Source organism: Xyrauchen texanus, chromosome 5 (genome assembly GCF_025860055.1).
Source record: "Xyrauchen texanus isolate HMW12.3.18 chromosome 5, RBS_HiC_50CHRs, whole genome shotgun sequence".
NCBI lineage: Eukaryota > Metazoa > Chordata > Actinopteri > Cypriniformes > Catostomidae > Xyrauchen > Xyrauchen texanus.
This window is the reverse complement of record NC_068280.1, coordinates 23602506-23625738: the sequence shown is the minus strand read 5'-3', so window position 1 is coordinate 23625738 and position 23233 is coordinate 23602506. Positions and strand designations below refer to the sequence as shown.

At 38.4% G+C, this 23233-nt stretch overlaps 1 protein-coding gene across 2 annotated transcripts in view; it reads right to left on the bottom strand.

The window, feature by feature from the left end:
• The window catches only part of kcnq5b (potassium voltage-gated channel, KQT-like subfamily, member 5b), a 171777-nt gene that overhangs the window by 45953 nt on the left and 102591 nt on the right, over window positions 1-23233 (bottom strand). For both annotated transcript variants that reach the window (XM_052126036.1, XM_052126035.1), the window contains exons 2-3: window positions 11418-11508; window positions 8059-8185 (exon numbers count right to left, since the gene is read on the bottom strand). In XM_052126036.1, the coding sequence (XP_051981996.1) occupies window positions 8059-8185; window positions 11418-11508 (218 nt within the window). The remainder of the gene's footprint in view (window positions 1-8058; window positions 8186-11417; window positions 11509-23233) is intronic.

The window sequence follows — 23233 nt, the reverse complement described above, 5'->3', positions numbered from 1 at the left end:
CCCTTAGACCTTTGAAATGATGTATAATTTGTTAACATTCATTAATTGTATAGACGGTAAATTATTTATTTAACGTAAGCAGAGTGACGTCACCACTGCATGTGGGGAATTACGTATCAACAGGTAAATCATCCTTAAAAATCAAATCATATAAAACAAGACTAATGTTTTTTATAGAATTAAGATATACAGTATATTGTACTGAACCTTAATAAGATGAGAAATGCAACTAATGTTATAGCATATCACAGTATACAATGTTGCCCTTCTGTCACTCACTCGAGGTTGTGTCGATGTAGTGACACTAGGGGTTGCTCTTGGGAGCCCCAAACAGATCTTTGAGAAAAGGCCAATGAGAATTGGCGAGTGGAATTTGCATGCCACTCCCCCGGACATACGGGTATATATGAGCTGGAATGCATCCACTCATTCAGATTTTTTCTTTGGAGCCGAGCGGTTATGTGTCAGCAAGCTGAATTCCACTGCCTGTCCATTCACCTCTCAACGAGTAGCGTTAGCACTTCAACAGCGCTAAAAGAGTATATATGCTAAGCAGAGTATACTGTATTTCCCTCGATTAGAGCAAACACATTGACGTGAACATCTTTTTAAAGATGCTCTTCCGTCTCTGTGTAGTTTCTGGGTGCGGTTGTTACTTCACCTCTGATGGCAACGATCATTGCGTCACATGTCTGGACCGTAATCACGTTGAGGAAGCGTTTTTGGATGGTTCTGTTCTCATTGCGAGAACATGACCATGGCAACGGCGCAGCTTTCTTCCAGGGAAAACCCTTGACGGCGGACTTGCCACGATTCCTCGGGTTTATAATACAGTTACGGTGCACCAGGCCAAGGCACTGAAAGAACTGCACGAGGGTAGCATTGGTTGGCCAGGATCATGCAACTTGGCTATGCAATTCAGTTTGCCAGGTGACCGCCCCGGTTCTGTTGCGTCCACTTCACGACGGTGAAGGGCGAGAACACTGCTGTCCTGCGCGCGTAAATCACAGTCCTTCTGCAGAGGAGTGTGATAGAGCCTGTCCCTCCAGCCTAGATGAAGTAAGGATTCTACAGCCCTTACTTCATCATGCTGAAGAAAGGCAGTGGGTTCCAGCCAATCCTGGACCTGCGAGTTCTGAACCGGGCCTCGCACAGACTCACGTTCAAGATGCTGAATAAACGCATTTTGGTGTGCGTCCGGCATCAAGATTAGTTCACGGTGGTAGACCTGAAGGATGCATACTTTCACATCTGTTTTACCTCGACATAGACCCTTCCTAAGGATTGCTTTCGATGGCCGGGTGTATCAGTACAAGGTCCACCCCTTCGGCCTGTCCTTGAACCATTGCTTCTTCAAGAAGGTCAACTGGGAAAAGATCAAGCTCTCCCTAGTTCAGAGCATCTGTTTTCTCGGCATGGAGTTAGACTCGGTCTTGATAATAACATGCCTCACAAGCGAGCACGCAGTCAAGTGGAGGACAGCGGTTAAACTGAAACACTTTCAGGGGCATCCTCAGCTGTGGTCACCCCACACAGGTTAATGCATATGAGACCGCTAGAGCACTGGCTTCAGACTTGAGTCCCAAGGTGGGCATGGTGCCACAGCACACATTGCGTGGCCATCACTGCGGGCAGGAGTCCCCCTACAACAAGTGTCCAGGCATGTCGTGGGTATGACAGACGCCTCCAAGTCAGGCTGGGGAGACATGTACAATGGGCACATCATCTGTCTTGAGTTGCTGGAAGTACAGCTCACCCAGTGGAGGCTATTGCCATTGATCCAGAGCAAGCACGTGTGGGTCTGGATGGACAACACAGCGACAGTTGCGTATACAAACCGCCAAGGCGGCTTTCATTCTCATTGCATCTCATAATTCACCCGCCATCTCCTACTCTGGGGCCAGCATCGACTGAGGTCGCTGCGGGCCACTCAAATCCCGGAAGCCTCAACGTCACAGCGTACACGCTGTCATGGCAGGTGACGCTCAAGGTAGATTGGAGACTACACCCCCAGGTGGTCCAGCTGATTTGGAGTCGATTCGGAAAAGCACATAGTCCTGTTTGCTTCGCGGTAATCCTCCCACTATCCGCTCTGGTATTCCCTGACGGGAGCCCCCCTTGGGACAGATGTGCTAGCACACAGACTGAGTGCAAGGTCAGGGAGTACGAGGAACAAGTCACCCTCGTGGCACCATCCTGGCCCAACCGGATTGGTTCTTGGACGTCACGCTTCTTGTGACAGCACCTCCCTGACAAATTCCCCTGAGGGAGGACCTTCTCTCTCAGGAACGGGGCACCATCTGGCACCCACGCCCAGACCTCTGGAACCTCCATGTCTGGTCCCTGGATGGGATACAGAAAATTGTGTAAACACAATCACTCAGGCCTGGGCTCACTCCACATGGCAGCTGTAATGCCCATTCGAGCCCCTAGAGTCAGTCAAGTTGAAGGCCATCACGTTGAAGACTGCACTCCAGACTGCGCTCACATCCATCAAGAAGATCGGGGACCTGAAAGTGTTCTCTTGGCAATGCAGGACAGCTGGCCAGGTGTACCACTTGCACATAGTGCCTTTCCCCTCCATGAAGCAAAGACATGCGCTCTTTCTCCCATGCAAGTTCACGAACCATGGTACCTGGATGCCATTCCTCACTACGTTTCTGTGATACAGCCCCTGAAGACCAACCATTAAACAAATTGTTGATACAATAATGTTTTTTTTTTTTTTACAACCGGTGTTTATACACAAGGACTTTTTCAGTTTTTTCCAGCTAAACATTTAACCATCAAACAAATAGAATCTCCCTCATCAGCTTTGCACAGTGACATATTATTCCCATTATTAATGACACTCATTAATCTTACAGTTTCCCATTTAGATCAGTGAAGTCAGGGATAAGTGTTAGCACTTAAGAACACAGACATCATAAGAAAATACAGAACAAGTCATTATTAATAGCAAAGCCAGCATTAATGAGCTCAGAGGAGAACACGCACAGTTTAAAAAATTCTGGGAACAAATTGACAGGTTGAGGGGTCAGTCAATGAGAGCTGTTTGCTGAGGTGGATCTGGTGCCCAGATTTCTGAATTTAAAAATGGGGACATTTCAATAAATTGGAATGTGGTGAATGTGGTGATGTGCTGAACTATGCACTGTAAGAAATTATTTGGTTTAACTTTAAAAAAAAAAAAGTAAGCAACATGGTTGCCTTTACATTTTTAGTTTATTTAAAACAAAATTTGATAGTAAAATAACATAAATAAATAATAATTTGAATAAAAAAAAGGTATAGTAAATAATTTGTGGAATTATTATTTTTTATTATTATTATTTTTTTACATTATATCAGTACACTGCAATTGTGCCATTAGTTTACTAAAAAAACACACACAAATTCTTATGTTATCTGAACAAATTAGTGATTCTCATTGGCCTCTAGTGTCACTACATCAACAATGTCTCGATCCCTCCATCAGGGAATGGAGGTTACGACAGTAACCGAGACATTAATATTTCTGGCTCAAGCTGAATGACAGAATAAGTTGACTCTGGATTGACAGGTCTATCCCACCAGACTTAATCTGAAACAACTGATTTCTTTTTGCAGTGTTGGACACTAAGTATGAGAAAAGACATGGGAAAACTGCTGCTATACAGTTCTGAAGGGTTTATCTGCATTAAAACAATATCACATACAGTTGAACAAACACCTTAGCCAAGTACATTTAAACTAGGTTTTTCATAATTCCTGGCATTATTCGTAGCAAACATTCCCTGTCTTAAGTCAGTAAGGATCACTAATATATTTTAAGAATGTGATATGTCAGAATAATAGTAGAGAGAATTATTTATTTCAGCTTTTATTAATTTAGCTGAATGATGCTGCCACCCCATGCATCACTGTTCGGATGGTGTTCTTCGGCTTGCAAGCCTCGCCCTTTATCCTCCAAACATAACGATGGTCATAACGGCAAAACAGTTTAATTATTGTCTCATCAGACCAGAGGACATTTCTCAAAAAAGTACGATCTTTGTCCCCATGTGCACTTGCAAACTGTAGTCTGGATTTTTGTGGTGGTTTTGGAGCATGGCTTCTTCCTTGCTGAGCAGCTTTTCAGGTTATGTGGATATAGGACTCATTTTACTCTGAGTGTGTGTGTATATTTTATATATATACATACACGCACACACACTTGTCTACCTGTTTCCTCCAGCAACTTCACAAGGTCCTTTGCTGTTGTTCTGGGATTGATTTGCACTTTTCACAGCAAATTACATTCATCTCTAGGAGACAGAATGTGTCTCCTTACTGAGTGGTATGATGGCTGCATGGACCTGTGGTGTTTCTACTTGCATACTATTGTTCGTACAGATGAAATTGGTACCTTCAGGTGTTTAGAAATTGCTCCCAAGGATGAAACAGACTTGTGGTGGTCCACAATTGTTTTTCTGAGCTCTTAGCTGATTTCTTTTGATTTTCCCAAGATACATCCACAGATACAACTCCAATTGACACCAATCAGAAGTTAATTGGCCAAAGGCTTGACATCATTTTCTGGAATTTTCCATATCTGCTTAAAAGGCACAGTTAACTGTGGGCCTGGGTGGCTCAGCAAGTAAAGAAGCTGACTACAACACCTGGAGTGGCAAGTTCGAAACCAGGGCATGCTGAGTGACTCCAATCAGGCTTCTTAAGCAACCAATTTGCCCAGATGCTAGGGTGGGTACAGTCACGTTGGATTTACCTCTCGTGTTCGCTATAATGTACAGTAGTTCTCATTCTCGGTGGGGGGTGCGTGCAAAGCCGGCATTAATGAGCTCAAGAGGAGAACACACACAATTTAAAAAAGTCTGGAAACAAATTGACAGGTTGAGGGGTCAGAGAGCTGTTTTCTGAGGTGGATCTGGTGTAAGGTGACCAGATTTCTGAAATTAAAAATGGGGACATTTCAAGTTCAGTGGTCAATAGGTCAATGAAATTTCATGTTACTTACTAAAAAAGAGGAAAAATGGGATTTTATGTATTTTGACCATGGTGAATGTGGTGATGTGCTGAACTATGCACTGTAAGAAATAATTTGGTTTATGTAACATGAATAAATGTAAGTAACATGGTTGCCTTCAAATTTTGAGTTCATTTAAAACAAAATTTGATAGTAAAATAAAATAAATAAATAATTTGAATGAAAAAGGTATAGTAAATAATTTGTGGAATTATTATTTTTAATTTAATATTTTTTTTTACATTATATCAATGCATTGCAATTGTGCCATTAGTTTACTCAATAAAAACACACATTTTTATGTTATCTGAACAAATTAGTTAATCTAAGTTGATTTGGCAAAAAATAAAAAGTTAACAAATCATGGAAATAATATTTACGGTGTGGTGTATCATGCTTTATTAAATTCTGTAGCCTTTGTCTTAATGAAATTCAAACACAGAGGTAAAGTTGATAATTTTTTGTGGTATAATATTAATAATTATTATTATCATAACACTATTTCACCTAACTGCTTATGCATCTCATATGGACCTGTTTTTCTTAATTACTACCTTTAATTTTTATCAAGTCTTATGCATTATGGTGCTCCTTTTCAGCCACTTGTTTCCCTGCAAGGCATTATGTAATTTATGCTGTAATGTACTGACTAACTGTACATTTCTTTGCAGATATTTTATTATAAATTTGTATTTTTTTTTTTGTTATTAAATGTCATATTCTTTTTTTTATTTATTTCAAGTATAAATTAAAACAACAAATGAGCAAATATATGAGAGGGTGCTTCCTTTAGTGTGTGAATATTACACTGATCACACAGAGAGATTATCACAATGATTGGTTTTACAGTCCAATACAAAGGTAACATTGTTGATTTTATTTGTTCATCTGCGGGGATTAATTTGACTACTTTTCACCAGAATGTTATAGTTTGTGCGGTCTGTGTGGGAACTCCCAAATTATGAAGGCCAAACTTTCAAATACGACACCATGCCGAATTCAGAAACACATAACAATATAACTTTATAACATAAATAGCAAGTATGTCCCTTACATTTAAGTTTATAACAATGATTATAATTCTCTTCAATTACCTGGTCCAGTTGGCAAAACTGGCCCGACCAAATGATCTGTGAAGGAAGATGAATGAATTGATGCTGCAATAGCGAGCAGCCCCCTCTGTTGGTCAAAATGAACAGGACACGGTAGACTTTGCTGCTCAGGCTAGGTTTCTTGCAATGTAATATTTCACTATGCGGGCTGTTTTGAACACTCGGGAAAAACGGGGACATTTCCAGGGACAACCCAACAAAAACCAGGACTGTCCCCAGAAAACAGGGATATGTGGTCACCATAATCTGGTGGCTTTTGCCAGCCACAGCTGGAGTATGCCAAGTAAAAGTTTTGATGTCAATGGGCTAGTCCAGTAAGACTATTTTACAGTTCCTTAAAGATGATATACAATTTTAAAATCATGCAAAACATACTATTTTAATAATCAACTAGTCGGTCGGTTGTTTGAGTGACTAGTTGACGTTAAGTATAGCAATGTATTAGGCTCTGTTGTGTTCACATGACCCGGATCAGATGGCTTTTAGAGGGATAGCCCCAGCGGAGCCCTTTGTCTGGACAGCCCGGCAGTGGAAACGCAGCAGAAAAAGGGGAGACGAAGTGTTCTCTTCAGACTAAGACATTGCACAAATCGACACCCACTACCAAGTATTCTACTGGCAAATGTTTAGTCTCTGGACAACAAGATCTGCGAGCTGAGAGCACAGATCTCTTTCCAATGAGAGATGAGGGACTGCTGCATTATCTGCCTTACAGAAACTTGTTTGTCTGCAGAGATTCCAGACTCATCCATCGAACCCGCTGGGTTCTCCATGCACTGAGCGGACAGAGCGAAAGACCTCTCAGGTAAAAGCAGAGGTGGTGGTGCATGTCTTATGATCAACAAATCCTGGTGTGATCAGAGGAACATACATTCTATCAAGTCTTTCTGCTCTCCTGATCTGGAATTTCTCATGCTTCTGTGTCGACCACTCTGGCTTCCGAAGGGAATTCACAGCGGTCATTATCACAGCTGTGTACATCCTGTCACAAGCCAACACAGAGCAGGCACTCAAGGAACTGTATGGGAGTATAAGCAACAGGAAATCACGCATCCTTAGGCCACGTTCATTGTTACCGGGGATTTAACAAAGCCAACCTCAAGTCAATAGCACCAAAATACTACCAACACATCAGTTTCAAAACATGAGTGGACCGGGATTTGGGCTAATGCTACTCTCCCTTCCGGGATGGCTACAAATCCCTTCCCCGCCCACCATTTGGCAAATCAGACCACTCTTCCATTCATCTTCTGCCCGCTTACAGGCAGAAACTGAAACAGGAAGCATCTGCCCTCAGAACAATCCAGTGCTGGTCAGACCAATCAGACTCTATGCTATAAGACTGTTTTGATTACGCTGACTGGGAGATGTTCTGGTCCACCTCTGATGATGACACTGAGGTCTACGCTAATAGCGTAATGTGTTTCATCAGGAAGTGCATAGAAGATGCTGTACCGACCAAAACAATACAGATCTAACCTAACCGTGAATTAATAGCGATATTCATGCAGCACAGAGGATGCTACCAACATGGACCTTGATTTTTTTTTAGGTAAATACTGTATAAATATAAAATATATTAAAAAATGTAATCAAATGAATTTCATTTAATGAGTTTCTTTTTTATAAGTTATTTATTAATGTGAAATCAACGCTAATCACACTAGCCGTCATCTCACAACATCAGCAGAGGAAACCCCTTTCACTCCACCTCTTCAAGTACTGGCAAAACTGCCTGTGCCTACTTAAACCCCTGATTAGCCTCTCTTAACCAGATCTTAATGGGCTAAATAACAATGCATAAACTAATTTTCCAAATGCAGACCTTGCTCCAATGGCCTCAATTACCTCAATGAACGCTGATCATAAACCATGAAAGCCTTTCAAGTTTACAGGCTCTTGTTTTCATGAGGGACACCTGTATATTCATCGACGACTCACCTATGACACAAAATGGCTTTCTTGTAAAGCGAAGTCGACCCTGCCATCCTCTGTATCGGCAACAACAACCGGCAGACCAGATCCGAATGATGAACTCCAGCCCAAAAACAATGATCATCACAAACTCCTGCAAGACAAAGAAAAGACACAGTCAGGTAAAAACAGGACATGCTTAAATTTGTGTGGGTGTCTACTTGTAACATCTGTGGATGTGAAAACAATAAAAAATGTACACAAAAATAACACCTACTCATTTATTACTATTTTTCACATTTTAGAACAATGGTAAAGTCATCAACACTACATTTCACATTCAATACACTCAAAGATTACACTCTGGGCTTTCTCTCAACAAACTACTGCACATGATGTATCCACATTAGATGCTTTATAAACAATATTGAAGAAGTGCCAGTGTATGTGACTTTTTGGCTAGAAATTTTACCTTCACTATTCAGTCGCAATTAATTAATTAAATAAATATAAATATTTAATTTTTGTAAAGAACATACATTGGAACGATTTACATTTGCCTTAAAAACTCATTTAAACCATTTAACCATAAGTTTTTAGATCAAATGTTTTTTTTTTTAAGATCTTGATAAATATAAGTTCAGTCAAGTGTGTATATCAGGCTATCTTAGAATTAGACAATAAGGAAAAAACACTTGCACAACAGCACTTTTACTACGAACACAGATTGAGAAATCCTTGTCTATCAGAGACATCCTTTGGGTCTGCTTATCAAACACAAATGCAAAATAATCTGATTATGGATGCAATGCAATGAGCTCTGATTTCTGAAGTAGTCGTATATAATTTTGTAAAAACACTGACATTTAGTTATAATAAGGAAATGATTTACTATAATCCTAACATCATTTCTCTGACCATTTCTTTCTCTCTCTCTCTCTCTCTCTCTCTCTCTCTCTCTCTCTCGCTGTCACAAACACACATACACATGCTTGCACACCCATACATGCACACATACAGCAGCAGATGTTGACGTTTAGGCCTAACCACCGAAAGGAATTCACAGAGGTCAATAATCACTTTAAAGACTTCTATTAGGTTGACTGATATCATGACTTTGCATTTTTAATGAAAGTGACCACAGCATCACAGAAAAAAAAAGATCTTCCGTGATGATCTGCATTAATAGTTTGCACCAGAACACAGACAACAGATCATCATATATGTTTGTTGTCAGCTGAGTCAATAATCAAATCAGGTCAATTTCTATAGCCATCATTACCAGTACACAAACCAGCAGGCTTCCAGGAATAGAGAACACCAGAGTAACTGAATAGTCCTAACAGGGGACGAACCTTTGATCTATTTTTTCAGCCTCTCACCTGTAGCTGGCTTTTGTCAGGGTGCAAAAATCAATTAACAATTGACAATATTCCAGCATGCTGCATTGAAGACAGGGATCAAATTCTGACAAACAAATCACAAAGCTTAAAAAAAAGAATGCGTATTGTATTAGCTTGATCAGTGGTGTAGGTTTCATTTGAATTTTGAGTCATGCACAATGAGTCATGGCATAATACTTATCACATTTTTAGAGACTCACACTACATATTAACATCAAGGCTGATTTGCATAAGGTATACTGCATTAAGAATTTGTTATTAAATAGCTAGATCATGAATAGGAGAAGGACCATGCTCAATAAAGCCAACAATGCAGCTCAAGCCAATAAAAAAATATATATATACAGTTAAATGATGAGAAGCTCTAATGTTGTCTTGTAATTGTCTTTGATCATGGACATCGGAGTTAAAATCTCTGATATTAATATTTATTCTTTCAATAAACTGAGTAGCTGCATTGCCTTTGTTAGCATTTATTTTGTGAATTTGATGATATTACATGGCCTGAACTGTACGGTGCCTGCCCCATTATGTTTGGCTTCTAGCAGGGGAGGAGATGCCCAGCAGAGGGGAGGGATGTATAGCATATGGAGCTGTTTAGAAAAAGTCACCTGTCAGAACTCATCATTATCAATGAGAGGCGGGCAAATTTAGAGCTTGCGCAATCCTTTAAAACTGCCTAGGATGAGTGATAAGAGTCACCCTAGAGAACATTGCCTACAGGGTTGGGAGGGTTACTTTTAAAATGTATTCCTCTAAAGATTACAGAATACCTGCTAAATATGTTAGAAATTTTCATTTCTAACATATTTAGTTGGATTACTAAAGGTTAGTAATGTATTCTAAATACTTTGGATTACTTCTTCAGTACTGGTAGATTTTTGTTACTTGCTTTGTTAATTAAGTTAACAACAAGCAAAATAAATCTGCCAGTACAGCAAGTTCAATAAGCCAGTAAAAAAAGCCTAAATATCTTACACTGTGTTGCTTCTAAAACAAGATCTATCTATCTTGTTTTAAGGATTTTCAGATATTTTTACAGGGAAAAAGAATTAATAATAAATTCTCAACAATAATATTTTTGCAGTACATCATTGCCCTAATGTCAAAAGTCTTAGTAGAGAAAAAAATTTATCTAACGTGAATGTCTGATAGAAAATCTTGATTAAAAAAAATATATAATCGTGCCCGGTAACTTGGGTGCATGTAAAAGGCCTAGAAACAGCATTTTAACTTAGCATAAAGCTAAATGTTCATGGGACAATTTCACAAGGCTTCACTATTTCTGCTGTTCCAAACTTGCTTCAAACCCCCACAGAGTTTACACAACCCCATCTTCTTCTGATCGCATCATTTATACGGATGAATGTTTTTCAATGGAATAAACTAAATGGCCTACTACGTGAAACAAATCACAAAGTAATCTCTTCAGGAATAAAAATACTTTTTAAATGTAACTGTATTCTGATTACCAGTGATTTAAATTGTAACTGTAGTGGAATACAGTTACTAATATTTTGTATTTTAAATATGTAATCCCTTTACATGTATTCCATTACTCCCCAACCCTGCCTATTTATTGCCTGTGAAAAGATACACCACTGTGAGTGAAATGGGCTAACCTGAACATTATCTTACTTTAAATCTTAATATTTTTAGTTTTCAAACTAGAACTGGGGCTCAGGGGTGCTAGGGGGTCCACAGAAAATGTCAGAGAGAGAAAAAAAAAAGAGTAACAAAAAGTTTATTTTCTCAAATTTGAGAAAAATCTACATTACTTTCAAATGTATTCCCTTAAAACCTCCAATATACGACAATATCAGCTTGACTGTTATATTTAGAATACTTGGATGTCAAAAACTTGAATGTGTTTATTTAGATAGATTTTAATAACTATATTATCTCAAAATATTTTGGCACAAGACTGTTGTAATATTTTACAAGTGGTGGACATTTTGTTTTGTACTGTGGTTCAGATCTTACCAGGATGAAAAGACTTTGAGAGGCGATTTCCTGGTGATCTGGAATGGTGGAGAAGACAGACAGCACTAAGCAGCCAAAAACCAGGACAAACCTGTTAAAAGAAAAAAATATTTTGACAGTCATTTAGAGAGGTAAAATAAACCTGAGCATTAGTTCAATTGACAGATTTATTTAATGATTTTACTCACAAATGCAATCAAACCTTTTCTATATTCTACCATCTGTGCTACAAAGTACAGATTTATTTTCCATTGACAGTTTTAACTCCATTAACTGACTTTTCTAATTTTTATCATAACTCTAGCCTCTGACATGAATACTTGAAAATCCCAGCCACAAATAAGAAACCCTCCTCCAAATATTTTAACTTCTAAGTACCATAACCTTAATTTTCCATCTCGTCAATACGAAAAATGGCACAGAGGAAACCGCAGTTCAGACAACAACCGTGCCCAGAGATTTGAATTATTGACCTCTTCAAATAAGGAGTGGGAAACATCTGTATTTGATCAAAGAGGTCTACGTCAGATAGCTGATCTCTCTCTCTCTCTCTCTCTCTCTCTCTCTCCCATTAAATTTATCTCCCCTACTCCATCTAGTCCTGTTCCCACTGTCCCTTACAACTCTACATTTCTTTGCCCCTTTCCTTGCAAATTCTCATGCCCTAACACTCTTTTTATCTCACTCCTTTCTTTCTCATCCTCTTGCTGAAATTGTCTCCCACGGGTTGAACCCAGGTCCTGACCTTAAAATATATGTATCGTGGACATTTATGAACCTACATTTTTATTTTATTTAAAGGGATAGTTCACACAACAATGGAAATTCTCTCATCATTTACTCACCCTCATGGTATCCAGATGTGTATGACTTTCTTTCTTCAGCAGAACACAAAAAGATTTTTAGAAGAATATCTCAGCTCTGCAGGTCCATACAACGCAAGTGAATAGCTACCAACATTTTGAAGCTCCAAAAAGCACATAAAGGCAACATAAAAGTAATCCATAGGACTCCATTGGTTAAATCTACATCTTCAGAAGTGATATGATGGGGTGGGTGAGAAACGGATCAATATTTATGTCCTTTTTAACTATAAATTCTCCCTGTGCAATAAGTGGCGATATGTATGAAGAATGCAAAATGCCTAAAACAAAAAATAATGTGAAAGTGGAAAGTTATAGAAAAATATTACTTAAATATTGACCTGTTTCTCACCCACACATATCATATCACTTCTGAAGACATATCTAACACATGGATTATTTTATGCTGCCTATATGTGCTGTTTCAGCTTCAAAATTCTGGCAAAAATGTATTAATTGTGTTCAGTAGAAGAAAGAAAGTCATACACATTGGGGATGGCATGAGGGTGAGTAAATGATGAGAGAATTTTCCTTTTTGGGAGAACAATCCCTTTAATTCAGTTAATAGATATAATAACAGAGGCCTAGTGACAATAAATTCATATTTATTCATTCAGAACCATAATATTAAGAGAAAATACTACAGAAAGTGTCAGTTCTATAAAGAGGATGATGATGACAGGTTGAATTGAGGGAACAGAGATGAGGAAGATTGAAGAGAATTTGAATGAGACAAGAAAAAGCACTGTGGTGTAACCATGGTAATAACATGGTAATACATGTGTATATATACTGTATATAAAAATGCCTTTTTTTTTGCCTTCTGCCCCTGCCTCTGCAGAAGTCTGTGCATGCCACTGGTATTACCTGCTGTATATACAGCCTAACTGTAAAGTCTTAGCAACTAAATTAATAAAATGATAAATGCAGTTATGATATTTGCAAAAAAAAAAAACACCTATAGATGAATGGTTGAAATGAAGTTGTGGAGAAAAGTACATTACAATTATCTTCCATGCAGCCAGTGCCTGCCCAATTTTTATCTACAAGCGGGAAGCCCTTTATCACATTTAAAGAGAGCTCTTTTGCTCATCTGCCTCTCATTCAGACAGGACTATTTCAATGCAGTGCCTAGGGTTGAAATGTCCTATTTTTCCCAGAGCAAAAGGGAAAAAGAATGTGTGCATGACAATGAAGTAGCTTCCCTCATCCGTCAACCGATAGTCCTATAGCTAATTACTCAACCCTGTTCTCTTGCCCTGTTCCTTTGTTCCTGCATGCCATTTCCTGTCCTGGTGGGTGACAGTTGTCATCTGTAAAGTGTCATGGCCATGCAGACCACAGTAAGCTCACGGACACAAGCACAAATACACACACTCTGAAGTGGCACTTAATTGGCATCATTTTGCATAATCAAATTGATTTGTTTTGAAGGTGAGTGCCAGGGACGAGTGACTAATTAACCAAATCTCTCTCTCTTCCTCACCTAGATCACACCATCATTATTTCTTGTTTGATGTTCAAAACAGCAGATGTCTGAAATGATATTTCTTCTATTCCTTGTCACTGTAATTTACACTCATCAAGCACTTAATTAGGAACATTATAATCCTAATAAAGTGCATGATGTGGTCTTATGCTTTTGCAGCCCATCCACCTCAAGGTTCGAGGTGCTGTGCATTCTGAGATGCTATTCTGCTCATGAGTCTTGAACCAGTCTGGCCATTCTCCGTTGACCTTTCTTATCAACAAGGCATTTCAACTCACAGAACTGCCACTCACTGCATGTTTTTAGTTTTTGACACACTATTGAGTCTTTTGTGCATGAAAATCCCAGGAGATCTGCAGTTACAGAAATAATCAAACCAGCCCGTCTGGCATCAAAAATTATGCCATGGTCAAAATCACTGAGATCACATTTTTCCCCCATTCTGATGATTGATATGAACTTTAACTGAAGCTCCTGACCCATTTATGCATGATTTTATGCATTGCACTGTTGCCACACAATTGGCTTATTAGATAATCACATGAATAAGCAGGTGCACAAGTGTTCCTAATGAAGTGCTCAGTGAGTGTATATCTACATGACGTTACGAATAGTTAAAATCTAGTGACCCAACGAATTAACATGTTTATGTCATTGTTTAAATCAAATCAAATAAATTTACTTCTAAAGCCTTTTCACAATACATTTTGTTCCAAAGCAGCTTTAGAAAGAAAGTGTCTTACAAACTCCCCAAATGAGCAAGGCAAACACAACAGTGGTAAGGAAAACTCCCTATACAATGTAAAAAGTGCAACCTGGAATTGTTACCTCAAGAAACTATTTCTATCTGATCGAAGTAACCCTTAAAATTAGTTTTGTTGGTGTAAACTAATGTATTGGCCAGCTCCAACCAGTAGGTGGCAATATGGACAAAGAATGCAAATCACCAAAAACAACAGAAAAGGAATGTGAAAGCGGATAGTTTTTGTAAAAAAGAATTTAAATATTGATCTGTTTCTTACCCACACCTATCATATCGATTCTGAAGATATGTATTTTACCACTGGATTCATATGGATTACTTTTATGCTGCCGTTATGTGCTTTTTGGAGCTTGAAAGATCTGGTTACAATTCACTTGCATTGTATTGACCTTACTGTACAGAGCAGAAATATTCTTCTAAAAATATTTTTTGTGTTCTGCAGAAGAAAGTAATATGAATTAAATTATATGATTTGACAAGTTAATTTTCAAAAACAAACATTTGTAAAGCACAAATAAAAAAAATGTTTTTACTATAGAAATAACATTCCCTGTCTGTCGCTCACTTCGACGTTGTGTCGAAGAAGCGACACTAGGGGTCTCTCTTGAGAGCCTCGCTCATCTCTGAAATTGAGAAAAGGCCAATGAGAAATTGGCAGACAGAATTTGCATGTCCCTCCCCAGGACATCCGGGATTAAAGGGAGGGAAATGCGTCTGTCCATTCAGGTTTTTGCCCTGAGGAGCTGAGAATGAGGTTCGGCAATAACAGTGGCTCGGTTCAGTGTCGTGGCCGGGAGGACACAACGTTTCGTTCCCTCCATCAGGGAAAGTAACCAATAGTAACCTAGATATTCTTAAATCATTCATAAAATTATAATGTATATTATCAATATTAATGTATATGTTAAGGTAACTACCAGTTCATTATTTAACTTTTTTTTTTTTTACTGTTGTAACATTCTGGCAGACTGAAGAGAGGAACAGGGGACTGGACATGGAAACAGAGTTACAACCAACAATACTCGACAAGGGACTATAGCAAACATGAGGGCTTAAATACACTGACAAGGGAAACACATGACAAAGAAAACTAATGACAAGACTAAACTAATTATAAGATAACAAGAGTATTAAACAGGAACCAATTACAGAACAGAATGATAACAAATTCACAAGACAATAATTCAATGAGAACAAGCTTGTGTTCGGCTTCACTTTTAACATCCACTCGCTAAGTCCCCTAAACACTTCCCCTTGGGGGAATCTCTGGCACCATAGCTGGCCCAAGGCATAAGCGAACTAAGCGGCTACTTAGGGCCCCGGTGGCCACCAGGGGGCCCCCCAAGAGCACATGATTTGTGATTATAATGTCAATGGACAATGGTAATTATACAAAAACGCAATATTAAATGCAATATTATGTTAACGGACTGCAGGATGCAAGCACATTCAGACAGCAAAACAGCAATGTCACAAAAAAGGACACATCCTCTCGTGCAAAGAAAAGGAAAAAGAAGAAAACAGAGGAAGAGAAAATCAGCACGATAAAGGTATGTTAAGTAGCTAGGCTAAGTTACGAGCTAACATTAGCTGGCTAGTTAGTTAACATAGCCTATGTAGCATATCTTCTTTTTTAGGAAAGTTTGATTAATCATCCGTAAATAGCCTTGATATCTTAATATATTATTAGTACAACATATTACTTAGCAAGTTTTAGATTAAAGTTTTTGTCTTCTGTGTAAAAATAACTTTCCTGGGTATATATTTTTGTAATAAAAATAAGCTTCTGTTCCATAAACTTTGTACTGATAACAACTTAACATTATTTACATTAGTCTACCATTTTGGGGTCTTTGCTATTATATTCCAATATCATTATGCCTCAGTTAGCTAGTTATAGATTAAGAGTTGTTGTTTAGGTGTACAGATGCCTTGCTGCTGTGCATAATAATTTGTGTTGAGAAAATAACACATTTTGTCAAATATTCTGTCAAATACTCTTATGAAACTTCCCTAGCAGCACTGTTGAAATATTTTGGACGTGGGGCACAACCAACGCCAAGTTCCAGTGCTACAGCTGATGATGATTTTTCAACAATCCCAGATCATTATATTTATATGGATAAGCCATGCCTTTGTTTTTGACAGACAGTTGCATTACCTTCTAATATGACATCTAACATGGCTAGCTTTTATTATTATTTTCATCTTTCATCAGGTCCATCCTCTGCATGCAAGGAGCACTTCCCAGCACGTGCATCCACTGATGTGTCGGACTCAGAAAGGACTGATCTGGTAAGCAGAGGGCCACTGCCTAAAAAGGAAAACTTCACATTCCCTGAAAAACCTGATGGCCGAAGCTTCCACTACTAAGTTAATTAATGGGGAAAAATGTAAGTGGAGCTGCTCACTTATTCAAAAAGAAATGATACTGTCTACAGCTTCTGCTTCAAATTGTTCTCTAGGAAGTCCACAAAACTGGTAACAGAGGATCAACAGGATTGGGTAAATATAGGTGTGCTACTGTTACATTTAAAACCGTAGAAGGGTAAAATCATGCCAAGCAGACATTGGTATGTTGTAAGCAACACAGCTACAACTAATACAATTGATAAGGGGTGTGTTAGATTTATAGTGTGTGAATAATCAAACATTGACAATATTCAATCATATTGGCGGCACCGAGGGGCCCCCAAATCAAATTCTGCTTAGGGCCCCATAAAGGCTTGGGCCGGCCCTGTCTGGCACCATTTTGGAAGTTTCTGTTGACAGACCCTCAACCCCTCGATTTTGACAGAGGGAGCGAGCCTACTCTGATGTACGCTTCAGTCAGCTCCATATCCCACAATACAACTCAATTGTAACGTGACAGCAGATTGCACTTCATAAACCCCACCCTCACACAACTCTATAATGTTTGATGGAAGTGAGGTTAGGTTAGTTAAGCAGTTTAGAAAAGTTAGATTGAGATTTAACAGCATAATATTTGTAGCTACCTTAAAATATCTGTTTATCACACAGTTAAATGTGTTCATTGTTATGTTAACATTTTCGTTTGTGTAAATCTTGAATAATCCTTTCTAACATTACATTCTAATAATAAAAAAAAATGAACATATGATATTTATACATAAGCCTCTGGTGTCAATCTCCAAAAATGCAAAAATCACTATATAATTCTACAAATTGACATCAGCCTTCAACATGCTCCCAAGTGATCAAGGATTAATAACAATATTCAAATAGTAGGAATGGAAGCAGCATATGACGGTGTGCATAGTTGTGTTTAAGCAGAAAACTAGTAATGGTGAACACAGATTTCTGAAGTGCAATATGAAAGTGATACAGCTGCATTTACATGACTTACAGTCAAGAATAATTAAATGCAAAATAGGCAAAACGAGACACAGATCTGTTATTTACCCATAAAAGCAATTTTTTTTAACTAACGTGCTGTCTAGCAGTCACTAAAAGCCTGTGCATGAGGATATGCTGGATCACTCAACAACAAAAACAACCCAGTAATCCTGCAAACAACAGTGATGTGTGAGCTGTCCGTGGTCCTGCACGCAATTATAAAAGCTGCACACAGTCATGATCACTGAAGTCCTCTTTATATATTGTCGGTCCCTAGAGAGTTAAAGACGTAATATCTGTATTTAACTGTGCCATATAATTTACTTTTTCCCTCAGGGAGGCGCAAGAGTTTAAGGTAACAGTTAAAGTGATTGCAAGAATAAACTTTAGACAGCTTTAATGTATTTGTGTAGTTGACACAAAGTGTCCATTGACTTTTTTATTTTATCAATATGAATATTTTAGGTTAAAATTGAATATGAATGTTTAAGGAAAAGTGTACGTTTTGGGTGTTGTTACTAGTCTTCATTTAAGTTTTCTCTCAGAGACAGAATGACTTTCCTAAAGTAAACAAGACAGTGTGTGTGTTGCTAATTTTTAAAGAGAAATAGAGAAATATACAATGATGCCAACAGTACTTCTACGGCTGTTTGATGTTTAATAAGAACTATTCCACACACCTAGAGGTTTATTTATTACAAGCAACCCTTCAACAAAACAAACAACAGCCACACAACCCATCAATTAATCTGTAGACTGAACACCCTTTTTTACTCGTATGTCTACAACACCACCTCTCTTCTCCAGGTCTTTACTTCAGCCTCTGTTTTTACCATACTTGCAGTAATAGGCTGTCATCAGACTCTCTCGCCCTGCCTTGTCATTGGCTCCTTGTCAGCATCAGAGTCACTGATGTGCTGGTCCTTTTCTCTTACGAAGAGAACATTTTCTCTTTCTTTTTACTTAGCCTTAGACTAGGGATGCTTTTTTTTATACAATAAGACTTAAAAAAGCACAAGCTAACAATTATTCTCTATATTAAGATAAATAGCCCTATAAAAATTAAGCTTAAAGTCAAACTGAAGACAGACTGATAACCCATAGGTGCAATTAAACTTAATGGGACATTTTTAGTTATTGATTCATTGTCATTATTTCATATAATTAGTATTATTCCTATAAGAATTGAATACAGAATTGTTTTTATATAATAAATGCTTAGACATATAAATACATATAAAGTGTCAATCGATAGAGATTTTGCTATATCGTGTATATCGCTATATGTAAATTTCCATGTGTGCAACGTGTAAGTATCTATCAGTGGGCAGGGCTTCAAATGAGACTGAGAGAATTGAAGATACATAGACAGCGTTATTCTGCCATTGAAATTACAGAAATTTCATCTTGTGTTTGGCGATTCATAAGAGCTAAAGTACGCATGAGTCCAGCAAGAAGTCTCTGCTCTGTGCTACATTAATTTTATATACAACATCTCTGATCGTGTCACTGCATGGCACTCAGCCAACTGACGGTATCACGTGAGAGAGAAAAGAGTCTGGGGCTACAGAAAGAGTGCTGCTGTTAACTGTGAAATTGTGGGACTGTCTATCCCGTTTGAACTGATTATGTCAGATGCATGCACAATTCCTCAAGAATCCCTACAAAAAATTCACAGAATAAGTCGATGTACTTGCATTGAGCACATTAATCCTGAATTGGGACAACTATTATACATTAAAGTGGAAGATGACATGGATGGTGAAGTGCTGCGTTTAAGCCAAAAACTATTTAAAAGGTTGATGTTTACTTCCTAGTCCATATATGTTAGTTTAATGTATTTAAAAAAAAAATAAAAAATGGCAATCATCCACAAACTGATATGGCCGGATGTTACATTACGCTACTATTCGGAGCCGGATGTGACCACACACGAACTGCGATAAAGAACTATTTGAATGAGGCGTAGAGCTGACACCTTTTTATAGCATTACAAATCAGTCTATTATGATGCTTCTTTTCAGTTAGGATGCTGCCATAGAAAACGGGCAGCAAGGCAGCTGTTTTTGTTTTGGAGCAGCTATATTTTGGAACAGAACCTTAATTTTAGATAAATACAATCAAAACTATGTGTATATAAACTGCGTGCATATTAATCTAGCGATGGCTTAATTTTAAGATAAAATATTATTTATATCTTAGTAATTTAGGTGTACCAATAATCAAAAATGAAAGAAAAATTATGTCTTACCATTATTGTGTGGTGAAAATAAGGATCCACTAAGATGGAGCGATATGGGCAAAAATATTATCACAAAATGTATATACATATCGTTCAATATTGCCCTTTATGACATTTACCATTATATACATTTCATACCATTTGTAAGAGCCATAATTTGAATTAAACCATAAGATGGATTGCCAACTGGCAATATCACAAGAAGAAGAAATAATTTCTTGCCTTTGTAAAAATATGCAGATGTGCTATGGATCATGGAAAAAATGTTTACCTAAATAGTGCATAAATAAACAGTAATGGTGTTGATGTCGAAGTTGCTATTGTGTTCAATCGATAGCTGTATTGCATTGTCAGTACTGTTTGGTACACAACAATATCATGTTTGCCGGATCGCTAGGTGCAAGCTACCGGCTACCTACCCTCATTACTGGTTTATATGACAGCAAGGCTATGCAGCTACTAGCCAGCTAATACTTCCTAAATGGCTGATTTAATGACTGTGATGCAGTTAGTTGTGTGTACTGTATAACTTTGCGGAACTGCTTGCGTTTCAGCTACACCTTTGAATTATTTACTTATGGGTTGCTCTGCATAGTATGCTGGGATATGATCAAATAATTTAACATAAAAACTAGGGCTGTCGATTTAACGTGTTAATTCAGAGAGATTCATTTTACAAAAACTGCCCACAGACCATAATAAGGAAGATTCCATAGAAATGCAAGTTGTAGTACCACCTGTTTACTCCAGAGGGCAGTAAGGGAAATTTCAGCTGTATGAGCAACGTGTAGTTTATACAGTGAAGAAAACACTTCAGTAGGCAGAACAACAAAAACATGCGTTACGTTCTTGTGTGCAAACAGTCGAAGGCGCGCAAATGCGATCTAAGGGATCTCAAGATGTGTTTAAAGATTGAGTATTAAACTATATTTAACTTGACACAGTGACCTAAACATTTTATGTTTATGACGCAACACACCCGAGATGTCTGACGTAGGTGTAAATTGATGGTACCTTAAACAAGCCTTCATAATAAATCTCCAACTGACAAATTCACTTGTTAAATGGATTGCTGTGAAATGTATGCCAATGATTGACTTATGATCAATAATATGGTAGTAAACAATACATTGTATTCTAAAGCCGCTTTTTGTATTGTCTTATCAATGATTAACTCTTCTGCTACAGGAATGTAAAGCATTTTAATTATCTGAATATATATATATATATATATATATATATATATATATATATGAGGGCCTTTCTCAGCAAATATTTGTATATGCGATTAATCACAATTAATTTATCGGGACACCATGTTATTAATTCGCTAAACTGTTTTTTGCGATTGACAGCCCTAATAAAAACACACACACACATCAGTTTTAAGTATGTATAGTTGTACAAAGAAATTGAAATGCATTGCCTAAGTATTTGCATATAATATTTTTCTAGCCAAAGACTGCAAGAGCTATCTTAGCTCTGAGAGCAAGTAAATACTGTGCAGGCAGATAACCACCCATGCTATAAGTGCACAGTTAGAATGCAAGTGATGGGAAGTGAGAAAGTCAATTGCTACTACTAACACCAGCACTCCTCTATGCAGTCTGGCATGAGAGTCTGCTCACATGATTTCTGGCTTCTCTACATCAACTGATGTGCGATAAAAGAGAAGGGATGAAAGGGTTGCCTACACTTTGATGACATTTGCAACAAATAAATCCAGAAAAAGTCCTAAATTAGTATAATGCACTAGCCTGTTAAGTTCACAACGACATATATAAATGCAGTTGAATATAAAGAAGAAAAATAGCAAGTCAGTATTCTAGTAAGCTTTTTAAATGATTAGAGGCAATGTTTGTACACTAACCAAGCACTTTATTAGGAACATAAGGGGTGGGGGGTGGGGGGGTCTTCTGCTGTTGAATCACATCCACCTAAAGGTTCGACGTGTTGTGCATTCTGAGATGATATTCTGCTCTCTACAATTGTACAGAGTGGTTATCAAACTCAATTACTTCCTGGTTTCCATGGGACCGGAAACCGTGTCTCAGAGGTTGCTCGCACAATATGCAATCATTAGCGCCAGAGGGAAAGGTAAACACCTTTTAATTGATGCAAAAATGTCTAATGAGAGATTGTGGTCAATTTAAAAGTACCAGAACATTTGGTAGTGACATGTCAATTGCCTGTGTGATCATGTTGTGTGTGACACAGTGGAGTGCAGGGCCGTGATGCTGCACACCCGGACCCTAATCAGGCTGATCAAGCCCGAGGGGGACAAAGGTGACCGGAGGCGGCAGTTCGAAAGAGAGAGAACTACAGCCAGCTGCCTTGTATGTGTTTGTGTTTGTGTTTTTGTTTAAGTAAACCATTAAATATATCGTCAAGCCTGTTCTCGCCTCCTCCTTTCCCTTTTACCTTGTTACACTGGTGCCGCAACCCGGGGAGGAGGAGGGATGCGCCGTAGTAGAGACTTCGCCACTACCATCTACCCCAACGGAGCAGCTGTGACCATCCACCTGGGGACGGAGGTGCCCGGCCGCCTGAGAGCGGGGGAATGACCACCGACCGCGAGGGGAGCATGGGCTCCTAGCTGACAGCCTGGAGCTATCAGGGCCGCTACCAGGGTCGGAGGACACCCCTACCGGCCGCTAAATTGTGGCGGGGTCAAGAGTGGACCACCGACAGCGAGCGGGGAGGGGCTCCTGGCCGAACGCCTGGAGTGGAAGAACCCTACCATCTGCCTCCTTTCCCTTTTACCTTGTTACATTGTGTAAACACTAGATGTAAGCTTTTGCGGAGGGGAGGATAGGCAGTGAATAACAACTTATCTACCTGTTCCTCACACAAAGCTGTCGTATGGCTTCAGGGTCTTTGGGTACAGTGAATGAGTCACAAATTATTTTATGGTGATTTTTTTGTCCTTTTAGAGCATGATATACATGGTCACTAAGAACTGACACATGTAAAGCGTTGTATTTTTTCAAAGATTTTAAAACAATTTCTATTTTTGTTTTAGAGAAAGAAAAAACAACAACAGCATTTGGATTTGGAACAACTGCATTTTCGTTTTGGGGGACACTATTACTTAAAATCCTT